This window comes from Cryptotermes secundus, unplaced genomic scaffold (assembly GCF_002891405.2).
Source record: "Cryptotermes secundus unplaced genomic scaffold, Csec_1.0 scaffold995, whole genome shotgun sequence".
In the NCBI taxonomy this organism is placed as follows: domain Eukaryota; kingdom Metazoa; phylum Arthropoda; class Insecta; order Blattodea; family Kalotermitidae; genus Cryptotermes; species Cryptotermes secundus.
The window spans coordinates 28375-41275 of NW_019720725.1; the positions used below are offsets into that span (position 1 = coordinate 28375).

A 12901-nucleotide genomic window follows, 5' to 3' on the forward strand; every position below is an offset into this window, starting at 1 on the left:
ACTATCACAACACAGTAGCTACAGATTTAAGGAAGAGAACAACACTGACCTTAAGACGCTAAAGTTTACTCATGTAATTAAATAGAACGACTGTGAGTGACGAGTCGAACCTCGTCACAAAATTCTGCCGCAGTACTTGCACATGGCTTTCACAGTCGTGGTTGCCGTACATACTGACAAAAGTACAAAGTAGATTTCATAATACTGTCACGCTTTTTGTGGTGATTATAGACGGGGTTTACTCTTACAGATCCTAGACTAGACGCAATTACAACCATTTAACTAATTCATACAGTTTACAGTTCTCTAGAGCACATATCGTACATAAACCTTCTCAGCCTGTTGTGTCTTCACCAGTCGTTGTCTGGTAACGGCTTCCAACAGCGGATTTTCCCCTTACTCTGGGTACCCGAAATATTCCCAGGCTCAACTACCAGTTTCTAACACCAACAGGTCACAACGACTGTACCGCCGCAGTCCTCCAACTCACTAATTCACCCACTCCACTGACTTGCTGACAGATTGCCCTGCTGAAAACATCGACATGGACCGCGTAGAAACCATCGTTCCTCTGCTGTTGTTTACAGGCCGTTGCCTAGTAGCGGTCGGCTCTTGTGACCCCACATTTCTTGCTTTCAGCGAATATGCCGAAATATCTTCATGTTCTCTGTTAGGTCCGCGATAGGAAACGGGGAAGAATCAGAAAAGTTATATTCTTAAAAGTGTTCAGTTGGTACCCTAATTCAATGTTTCCCTGCTTGCTTCACATGCAGCCCTCACAATGGTAACATCAAAATTTCGCTCTAATGCATCCCTTCCAACGTCAGTCTCAACATTCTTATCGAATGCAATACAGCTCCCGCTCGACCCTTCTCTGCTCATACCCTAAGAAGGAAAGACGAACTTCCGAACGCTTTACCCTAACTTCAATTAATTTTTAACACGAAGACGAACAGCCATTCCTTGGGAATCATCAAAACCAATAATTTTGTTGTCCCTCCCCCACCGTAAAACGTAACATCACCCGCTACTCCCCCTCCACCTTATATTGCCTCATTTATTCAACGCATTATGCAATCTGGGAACATGTTCTGCTGTTGGGGTAACAACCTTGCGTGACGAACTGCGATCTCCACGTCTGCGCATTCGGAGGGGAGACGTGCAAGGTCACGTGTGTACCTAAAAAGAATGGCCGAATTGTATACGTGTAATTACGACTTACCTATCGTTCCAGGGAACCAGGCACACAACGGGTTCCTTTGAAGGTCTGTGCTGCTGTTTCCCACCCGGATCTCTATGTCCTTCAGTGGCTGGTGGCCTGTGTACAAACAGAGGATCAGTTCCCAGGGGGCTCATTGTCAGCATCTGCATAAGTTTGCGGCTGAGACATGTGAACATAAACTGCGTCTCAGAGGGTGAGTCATCAACAGATAATTAGTTAGATCCTTATGTCTTCATTAGAAAATCATTAACAAAAGTCACCATACCGGCGGTTCCGCTGGATGCACAGGACTTGCCTGCTCAGGCTGTGATGTGCCCTCTAGAGATGTTGCAGACAAGCAGTGAGGGTCCTCTTAAGAAACCCGAGACTAGATACAAAGGTAACTAGAAATAATTGTATTGTAAGTGCGTGGAACTTGATTCCGCTGGCTCAGAATCAAATCCAGCTGCCTAGGCATCACTCTCTATATAGCGACTAGGCTATGGACTGGACAACAGAGGAATCGGGGTTCGATTTCTGGCGCAAGCAGAGATATTTCCCATTTCCAAAGCCCGCGCACTCTCCCAGAGGAGCCGAGGTAGCGTAGCCGGTATGGCGACTGGCTACGGGCTGCACGACCGAGGGGTCGGAGTTCGAGTACTGCTGGTGTCAAGAATTTTCTCCTCTCCAAATCGTCCACACCGACTCTGGAGTCCACCCAGCCTCCTATCCAATGAGTACCGGGGGTAAAGCGGCCGGGGCGTGAAGCCGACCACTTACCTCCAACTAGTGCCGAGAGTCAAGAAAATGTGGATCTATACATCCACTCCCCCATACGTCTTCATGGCATAGTGCTTATTTCGTTCAGCAGAGGTACAAATTTACCTTTACCCACTCTCCTACTCCATGGGTATCGGGGGGTTCTTCCTGTGAGAATAAGGAGGCCCGGAGCGTGAAGACGAACACTCATTTTTTGTCGAGGTTAAGAATGCATGAAAATGTACCTATGCCCCTACATGCGCCTTCATGGTGTGGTGCTTAATTAAGCACAAGATAAATTCTTCACCAATACACCAATCAAGTTGTCTTGGGTGGTAAAGCTTCTAACTTGTATTCGGAAGGTGCTCTGTTCAAGCCTCGGCAGAGGCATAGATTGTTGTGACTGAGATTTCTATAGGGTTTTCTTAAGCCCTCCAGAAAAATGTTGCTATGGTACTGCCACAACGGCTTCCTTCCACACGCTACGGTTTAACTCGATATAAAGCGAGATACTGACAGACTGGTTAAATGAATCATAAACAAGTAAATGACATGAACTGATCCAGGTATCCTATAAGGCGTCTTCTGTAGAGGTTTTCGGACCAAAGTGTTGTATTATGTGAATGGAATTTGCAGATACTTAATAATTCCATAATTTTTATTTAATCGCTCCAGTAATATCAGAGTGGGTCACTGGATTTTTCAGCTGACCTAATCCTTCCAGCCGCACTATGGCCCTGGGATCGACTCAGCTTCTAACAAAAATGAGTACCAGGAATCTTCCTGGGGGTATAGGACAAGCGGCACATAAAGCTGACAAACTTACCGCCATCTGTGAGCCGATTGTCTAGAAAATTTGGGAACCTCGATGTCTCACAACCCTATGGGCCTCCACGGCCTGCTACAGGGATACTTTTACATTCTTTTTACCTTTTAATAACACGTATTAGATAACAGACTGTGAATCTTTTCGAGCATCTGTTCTAATGTAAGACAATAAGCCAGTGTTCATGAGACCGAGTGTGTTCTTGTCGTGGAGTGCCCAAGAACGAAGACATTACCGCAACATCCACGCGTGGTAACCCGAACCACGCCAACGGGGTAGGGCCGTAGCAGGTCCACCATCCACCATGGGGACGCCTCCTTCATGGTTTCCGTGCACCTCTTCCCGTCGTGCACCGTCGTGAGCTCTCCGTCGTTGCCATTGGTCGCGGGGCCACCTCGCACTGTCGTGGACTGGTTCGCAGGCTTCCGGAAGGCTACATTCGTTCCTGCAAACAGAGTTAGCCTGATACTTAATGAACCTAGCGTCTTCGTATTTAGCAATTCCCAGGATAGCTCCGTCGGTATAGCGACTGACTATGGGCTGCTTTAACACACTACAACACTACATTCTGCCCACGCAGTGTGTTTGTTTGTTTGTTTGTTTGTTTGTTCCATATGAGTCTCACAATAAACAGCGACTGCTTCCCTAGACAGCATTAAGAAGTTCTGGGAAAAACTAATCGCCTACTTCCTTTGATACGACATGGATCGCACAGAAAAAGACACGACCTACAAGTCTTCAGTGCCGCGGGAATGTGTTTACTGAGCCATTGCCTAGCAGCGGTAGGGAGTTACACACATGCAGACAAACAGGTTCTTTCAGGCGTTAGGGGGATACACGGACACACAGACAGCAAGGTAATTTTATAAACCTCCTTTTATTTTAAAAATAATGAAAATATTTTGTTAAAAATGATTGAACCCACCTTCCTAAACAAGCCGTGAGTCACTAAGTATAAGGTAAGAGATATGTGGGAAGATGAAGAAACAGATGGAAAGAGTCATAAATGAGGCCGAGACGACAAGCTAATGCCTAACCTTTGGACTGCAGAAAAATATGGTCATTATTTCGCCGTAGCCGTTATAAGAATAATCACGCATCTTACAGTTATTTTGTGGACCTCATCTCGCTGAGTCACAGTTTCTGATGAACACGCGCGTCAGTGAATATAAGAGGCACGTGACCGCAGTGGCAGCAGCGGTGTGAGCAGACATCCTCACAGTTTCCTAGTTCGGCTTTGAGGAAGACTGCCCAGTCCTGAGACTGCTTTCATGCTAGTATTAACTGAACTTTCTCACGACTAACGGCCAGGAAATGGAGAACAATGCAGATGTGAGATTACACGCACAAGACAATGGAGAAGTCTGTGATAGGAGACGCCATGACAGATCTGCTATGGAAACAGTTACAGAAGACCTTGTGAAGGTGACTAAAAATCATCTTTGTCAAAAATACCATTTTCTTGTTTCTAACTTCGCGTGGTTCGCCGATCTTCAGGGTCGAAGAATAACACAATAAGCAGGCAACGAACACGAGCCCTCCTTTCGACCCTGAAGATAATCCTCCGAAACGTCGATGGAGTTCTACCGAACTACACTGTTATAATCTACAAGGTCGTACTGCTCATAGTTACCGATGTGAGAATCTCAAATCCAAAAGAGTTGCCAAGTTAGCCCCCTTAAAACACAGTGGTTACTATATGTACCACCTGCTGTAAACTTTCAGCCCCAAGACGTGAGAAAGCCTTTCATTCGTTATTATCCTCTTCTTGATCATATTTCTCTTACTACTCTTTCCATTCTCCACCTCTCATTCTCTTTCCTTCCATTCTCATTCCCTTTTCATGTTTATTCTTCTTCATTTCTTCTCAGTGTCCTGACATGTACAATTGTGTCTGAAAGGGTTAAGGCACGAAAAGCCTCGCAGTGTGTGTTTGTGTGCTTCGTACGGTTCTTTCAGAAGTTAAGCGATCGGTTTTGCTTACGCACACGCGGTGTGTCGTGCGTTACATAAGAACTTAATTTTAAAATAATATTTGGCTCAATTTCAAGTTTCGGCTAGATATAGGCATAATGTTAATAGCATAATAATGTATGTTTTGTGTTTACTATACGGGCCTGCGAATGTACCGATGTAACACTGTTGAAGTTCCATGTGTGGAGTAGCGGTTATTATGCAGCAGAGAAGTCCAAAATTAAGGGACGCTCACAGATGTTTTAGCTCATACCTACAGCATCAAACGGTACTGATGGAGTTTCTAACATTCCTGCTTCGTATACTGGAAGTTATATAGCCTCCGCACGGACCGCGCACAGAAAACCCAGCTCTATTTTTGCATAAGGAAGACCACACAGAGAACAGGTCACGTGATTCCTAGACAGCGTCTTCATTGGTGCGCTGTTGCCTCTCAACGTGCAATACATTTCTCCACTGCGACACATCTTCCAATACTGCCTTGTGTGTATTCGGTCGCGGGGTGTTCTCCGGTCCGTTACCTAGCAACGTTCTGGGCAACCACTTTACAATATTTAATATTCCGCTCTTCGGTAAGTATGAACATTAGCGAATGACAGTGGCGTGCGACATATTCCTTCCGGTGTGTGGACACAAGATATTTTCAGACCACACAGTCACTTCGTGAAACCTGAGACCGTGCAAGTTAACGTCTCCTGAATGCACGCACGCACGCACGCGCCAATTAAGTAATGCATTCGAGATGACTGTTGTGCCGCAGTAGCTAGGCTGTTCGTTATTTGTCTGCACTTTACTTAACGTCACTCTCTAGTAGCTCAGAGTACACAGTGTCGCATGGAAGGATGATGGATGAATCATAAATTGTGAAAAGATTTCTGAAGGAAGAGGCCGTGGTCTTATTTCAGATTATCCCCCCATTATACTGCAGGTACTGAGGATAACTACGAAAATCGTCTGCCAGGTTAGTCTGCAGGTTCGGATCTGTACATTTGCCGACTACACGTCATGAGCGCTGCTCTTTGAGCCAAGTTGGTGGGTACAGATATTTTGTTTTAGCCCTGTAGCTTGATATGAGATCTTCCCTGGGACGCTGATAGTTACTCATTCGCTTGTGAAGTTCCCTGCTTTTAAGAAATCCCACTGTTCAATACAAACTTCTTTAAGTCCCGCCATTGCGTGCTGCCTTCAGTCATCGATTCAAGTATACACCCTTAAAGTATATTTCTCTCATATCCATTTTAATATTATCTTCCTGTCTGTGTTTTCTTTTCATGTTTTACGATTAATTTGTTGAGTGCATTTCTCAACTCAAACTTGCACGTACCTTCACAGTGGAACTTCCACTTTTTAAAAGAAAATAACAAAGTACCCCTGTCCCAAGCCATTGCTTCTAACCATTCATTTCATTTCCATACTGCCCTTATTGTAAGGACGGACGGGCGAAGCCTGGGAACCTTCTGACAAAATTATGCTTTCTCCCCCGCCCCCAAAATGAAGTGCCTCTCACTTTTCATATTCTTTTCCTCTTTATGTACTCTCCCCCCCCCCATCTCAAAGGCGCACTTCATAAACCCCTCCCATCAGTCTGTGTGTCTACACATGTATCCCCCATATCATTTCTAGGCAACGGCTTGGCAAAAAGAATTTCTCGGTGCGTCGTTTTCTGACTGCGCAGGCATGACAGTGTTGTGACGTGAGGTACAGCGGTCTGCGCTACTCACCGCAGTACGGGAGGTCCCCCTGCCAGCTACCGCCAGACGAACAGACCACGGTCGGGGTGCTGCAACAGAGAGCGGCGTCAGTGACCGTCCTGCTTACACGTGTTGTGTCCATCACAGAAAGCAACTTGTTTCGCCTTTCCTTTCCAGCCAAAAGGTTCAATATTAGTGATTCAAGTACAGACCAAATGTTGCAATACGGCAAGCACAGAGGAAGCAGCGCAAAAGAAATTATATATTTCGCACTGGTCGCTTCTCTAACCACGCTTTTATCAGTGAGACTATACAGAATCATTAATGAATTAATGAATGATAATTTGCAAAGGATTTTGAAGGAAGCGGGAGCACGCGGTAGCGTCGGTGGTTGAGCCACTATGCTACAAACCGGAAGGTCGCGGGTTAGTTTCCCGATGAGTTCAATGGGTTTTTCAATTGACCTAATCCTTCCAGCCGCAATATGGCCCTGTGGTCTACTCAACCTCTAACAGAAATGAGTACCACGAATCTTCTTGGGGGGTAAAGGGCCTGACAACCTCACCTCCATGTGTGACCAGATTGTCTAGAAAATGTGGGAGCCTTCATCGAAAATTGAACCCGCGACCTTCAGGTTTGTAGCATAGTGCGTCAAAGAACTACGCTACCGCTTGCCCCATCATGTTAAGGAGAGAAATCTTATGATGCTAGACCAACTTGTACGTCTGATCCGCTGTTTGTTTGGATATGAGTAATTTGATTAACATGAAACTGTAATGCATTGCCTTTCTATAATTTGACGGTGAAAGTAAAGCCTTCATTTCGTTAATAAAATGGTATTACCTCACGTCATGGGCAGAGGTAACATTTCTTACCGTACAGCGTCTGTAACCCAGGCTACCGGAGTTGGGCGCTGCGGTTTCGCTCAAAACCAGAATCCGCCGTCTTTTGCGAATTTAACTTTGCGCAGGGTTCTAAATCAGTGGTTCTCAACCCTGCGGTGATCGCGATATATTTGGGATGGTCACATTTTTCATTGCTTTAGAATTGGAATGCAGAACTAATATTTATAATGATAATACACCTGGCGTTTTTAGCTAATGTCATTTATTGTATTTTTGTCTTAAAATAGGAACATAATACAGCTTTGTTGCCGGTCACGGTAGCCGAGCGGTCTAGGGCAGGTGCTGTGTTCGCTCGCTTGGAAACCGGTATCGTGGGTTCGAATTCCACTCAGGGCATGGATGTTTAGTTTGTGTGTGTGCGTTTCTCTGTGTTTGTGTACAGGTAGAGGCCTTTCGACGAGCTGATCACCCGCCCAAGGAGTCCTACCGAATGTGTAAGATTAGAAAAACCGAAGAGAACGGAGAAGTTCATGGAGGTAGGCCTAAGCCCACTGGGGCTGTAGTGCCAAGGAGAAAAAATAAAGGGTCTACACTGATATTTTTATTTATTTTTATCGACACTACTTTTTTTTTTGGCACTACAGCCCCAGTGGGCCTAGGCCTACCTCCATGAACTTCTCCGTTCTCTTCGGTTTTTCTAATCTTACACATTCGGTAGGACTCCTTGGGCGGGTGATCAGCTCGTCGCAAGGCCTCTACCTGTACACAAACACAGAGAAACGCACACACACAAACTAAACATCCATGCTCTGAGTGGAATTCGAACCCACGATCCCGGTTTCCAAGCGAGAGAAGACAGTGCATGTCTTAGACCGCTTGGCTACCGTGACCGGCCGACACTACTTATATCGTTACATTTTCTGGTTATTTGTGTTCCGAGTTTTCTTTTGTCTTCACTAAACGGGATGACCTCTGTCCAGATTAATTACTCCGTATTAGCGAAGGTTTTCTGTACACGCGAACAGATAATTGTATTGTGTAGTTTTAGTTTATTTATAGGTACTAGTTAAGCACTTTCAGGCTCGTAGGCGTCATTTATATTCCCTGACTTTATTACACATAAAAATGTCCATGCCATCGAGTTTTTTTTTCCCCCGTCAGACTTTCTTGTTTGCTTCTGTCTGATAAACATTGCGAAGCAGATATAAACTTGAGCTCTGCAATGTTGGCAGCAACTCACCCGAACAACTCGTAGCCCTCGTCGCATGTGTAGATGGCTGCAGTGCCTGATGCCAGGTCTGGGTTCGTCAGGGACACGCGGGCGTTCACGGGCACCGCCGGATGTCCGCATCTCACAACTGGAAGCACAGATAAGAGAACAGAACAGTAATTGGCTGCTGGATTCGTCAGCACAGTCATTTTTGGTTTCGGCCCCCATCAGGATCCATGACGTTACTTTTGCTGGTTCCAAGACCACTTAAGCGTTTTGAAATGGAGTGTCCTCTGCGGCGAGAGGATGGGTTGGCCTTTCTGTGAATTGCTCTGAGCAGAACGGAACAGTAATTTGCTGCTAGCTTTCGCCAACTACTGCCATCCTTTGAGACACCAATTTCATCTGCGATTAGTGTTATGCTCCTAAGTTCGTACCTCACAGGGAACACCGCGCTTGCATAACACCACCAGCCGTTTCATGTTGTTCAGGAGCCCTTGCGGTGGAGGGGTCGAATACCTCCACCATAGCCGTGCGAGTCGTAGGAGGTGACGAAGCGGGAATCCAGTGCCTGAGGGTATAACTGGGCCACCCTACCACTGGGGGATATAAATACAGGGACCTGGTCCACCAGGTTGGGGGAGTCTCGAATCTGAGACAGTAAAATGTAACCATGAGTCTCGTGGAACTCGGACTCGGGAATGACTAAGCTGGCGAGGCCCAGCAGCAATTGTAAATGGCCGACCCATCCTCTCGTCAGAGAAGAAGATGTTATATAAGGAATATGACGGCAACGGTTCAGTTGAAAAAATATGCTGGTCGTGAGTCTCAAGGACTTGGCGACAAGACGAACTGATTAACGTTAAACCGTCAGTCGTAAAGTAACCGTGACTCTGATACTGACTGTTGCATAGGGAAATTGCAGCTGTTTATTGTGAGAACCGTACGGAACACATAAATACACTGTGCGGGAAAAATGGAGAGTTTCTTAGTGGTAAAGTGGTTCAATGTAGTAACCACTGGGCTTTAGAGTGTTAACGAACTGAATTTCTCTTCATTATTAATAGAAATCGAAATGGCCGTGAGAAATCGGCGTTGAAAAGCTGTTAGATTAGAAGTGTGCATGATTCAAACTAAACCTCCTGGGCATAGAAACCTGTCTTTAAAAGAAACTTGGTTCTCTTTTCAAGTTTTAAATCTAAATACATTCTGAATTCCTAATACGATCTGTGATTACTTCTTCTGAAGAAGGTCAATTAAAAAGTTGAGTTCAGGCTACTCTGCTGTTTCCAAGAAAGTCAACGAGCATAAATTCTCAGCTTATGATTCCGTAACTCTCTAGACTGACAAATCGTATAACAACAAAACCTGCTTCATCGGCTCAGTCGGTTCATTTGCAATGGAACTGAGGGTACTCGGGCAGATATTCCCGCGATTGTTTGCGGATCGTGTGATACAGGTTCCGTTCTCACTACGTCTCAAAATAATTAGCTTGTCACTTGTAGCGAGTATTTGCGGTATGTGGTTCTTGTGAGATCATTAATTGGTCTGGTTCTAGCGTTCTGCTCACATGTCCTCTTCAGCTGGCGAAAGTGAGTGAAGGAATATACGGCCCGAAGTCTGCACTGCGTCCAAAAGGAAAAAGAAGGAACGAGAAGGACGTAACTGAAGAATTGTGGCATGTCTGCTGAAAGCCATAATTCTGTTCTGAGAGAGATCTGTTGTGGTTTTCCTTAGTTCCTCCAAGAAATTTTGGGATAAGACCTTGAATCAGACCGCGATCACTTCCTCCTGTACCATTTCCAATTCACTATACAGTATCATACAGTCACTCAACTCTATGCAGTCTGTGTTATTGACAAGGTAAAAAGGTACAGCTCTCCCTGTAACAGTTTGTGGAGGCCCATAAGGTTATGAGACGCCGAGGCCCCCACATTTTCTAGACAATCGGCTCGCAGATGGTGATATGGTTGTCGTCTTTACGCACCAGCCGCCCTTTACCCCCAGGAAGATTCCTGGTACTTATTTCCGTTAGAGGCTGAATCGACCCCAGGGCCATAGTGCGTGTGGAAGGAGGTCAGAAAAATCTAATTACTTCATTGAGAATCGCACCCGCGACCTTCTGGCTTGTAGCATAGTGCCTCAACCAACTACGCTACCGCGTGCCCCGAGTTACTGACAGGTTTCTAAAATGAAGTAAAAATAATTAAACATTATATGAGACAATACTGTTCGATCCTCTGGTTTATTTCAGTTCACAGGCGGTCTGTAAAGCAAGTTTGAGAGCAGCGCAAGTACCAACTAACAGCAGATTTTTCTTCTTAAATTTCCATTGTGAGGCGCAGATTGCTGTGAAACAGTAACGTTCTGATATGTATTGTTCTGCCGACGACTTCATGGCGTGAGGTAAACTCGTTTGCATGCCGAAGGGTCCTGACCCACTTGAGTCCAGTTCCCACCCACCCATAGCGGTACGTTCACCCACACCGTTTCGTCAACACGCGATTCTAAGGGCTATGGACATAGGATCAATTTGGTGAAGCCTTAACGAGTCTGATGTATTGCTTTAGAGTAGATAACGCGGTGAAAGTGTAGGCTGTAAAGCTTATGTCTACTGTTAGAGTAGCTCAGATAATACAGTGACTAGGTTATGGTCCAGATGACCAAAGAATAAGGGATTGATTCCCTGGAGCATCAAGAGATCTTTGCTTCACGACGTCCAAACCGTGTCTGGGGCCCAATTAGTCTCATGCCTAATGGGTACCGCCGGTTCCTTCCCCGGGGCTAAAACGACCGGAACGCGAAGATGACAACATACCTCCATCTAATGCCGAGTTTGGAACTCCTGGAGCCACATCTCCATGGCATGGCAGTATTATTTGTGGCATACGGAGCTTAACATGGCCATGATTATGTTCAGTAAAGGTAAAGCTTACCCTGTAACAGGCAGTGAAGGCCCATAGAGTTGTGAGATCTTGAGGTTCCCACATTTTCTACACAAGCGGCTCATAGATGGTGGTGAGGTTGTCAGCCTTACGCGCCGGCCGCACTTTGCCTCCAGGAAGATTCCTGGAACTCATTTCTGTTAGGGACTGAGTCGACCCCAGGACCATAGTGCGGCTGGAAGGATTAGGTCAATTGAAAAAATACGATGATCTCACCGAGAATCGAACCCTCGACCTCCCAGCTTGTAGTATAGTGCCTCAACCAACTACACTACCGCGTTCCCCCAAAGTTTTACCTGTGCTTAACTAATTAATTACTACACCATGAAGACGTATAGGGCAGTGGATGTATAAATCCACATTTTCTTCGTCCCGGCACTAGTTTCAGATGAGTGGTCAGCTTCATGTCTCTGCCGTATTACTCCCGGTACCCATTGGGTAGGAGGCTGGGTGGGCCCCAGAGTCGGTCTGAACACTCTGGAGAAGAAGAGAAACTTGCAGAGTCGGGAATCGAAAGCGACCTGCCCAACCCATGACCCCTCACTATACCGACTGAGCGGATACCTTCAGTGCATATTCGCGAATCGTGAGGTGTTTGTTGAAGAACTGTCAGACCTGCGGATACCTTGCGCAGGAACTGCAATCGCGGCTCATGTAGTGAAAGTAGCCAGGCTCGTGCACCGGAACAAAAAGCTGTCGCCACTCACGTGCCTTGTAGTCCGGAGTGGTTTCCTTGGTAACGACACGACGAAATGGGAACGAAACAAGTTAGGAAATGCATACACAGCGTAACATTTCTGTCGCGTTCCTTCTGTCATTATTTCTGAATACTTGTCTGTGAGTTGCGTGAAACGGAGGATCAACAAGGAACTCCAATACGAAATTAGAACACAATTAGTACAACAGTTTTCGAGTTAATTAGGTGACACAGCATAAAATTCCGTTCTATTTAAGTACCTCGAAAACCCGTAAGACTTACGGAGAAATTATAGTGTCGCGTATCGGGCGTATATCGCGACAAATAAATTCTCGATGTATTCGATGTAGCGAATTTTATTTCACACTCGCTCTTACAATCACCCAAATTACAGATTTACGATTACTGCTATCTGCAGTATCACAATTAGTGCACTCCAAATGCCACAATACAACTGACTGGTTGCTGGCTAACTCGACGATAGGTCCAGGACTCGCTGACTGACTCCGTACAACTGACTGTGAATAGCCTTCGCTGCGCCTCATGTAGCCTCGATCGGACCATACGGAAAACGGCCGCGTGATAGGCACCCTTTTTGCCTGGCGCTGTGTTGCTATGTAACGCTAGCGGAGGTAACCGCTGTTACTATCGTAACGTCGCCGCTGTTGACTCGCGTTGCCTAGCGACCGCGATATCCCTCGGTGACGTCACCGCGGAGGGGAGTGGCGGGGCGGGAACTCGCCTATTACCGTA

At 45.9% G+C, this 12901-nt stretch overlaps 1 protein-coding gene across 1 annotated transcript in view; it reads right to left on the reverse strand.

Moving 5' to 3' along the window:
- LOC111872611 (CUB and sushi domain-containing protein 3) overlaps nucleotides 1-12901 on the reverse strand; it is a 72624-nt gene that overhangs the window by 21483 nt on the left and 38240 nt on the right. Inside the window, exons 2-5 of the mRNA XM_023866685.2 lie at nucleotides 8537-8654; nucleotides 6482-6540; nucleotides 3022-3231; nucleotides 1223-1318 (exon numbers count right to left, since the gene is read on the reverse strand). Of these exons, the coding sequence (XP_023722453.1) occupies nucleotides 1223-1318; nucleotides 3022-3231; nucleotides 6482-6540; nucleotides 8537-8654 (483 nt within the window). The remainder of the gene's footprint in view (nucleotides 1-1222; nucleotides 1319-3021; nucleotides 3232-6481; nucleotides 6541-8536; nucleotides 8655-12901) is intronic.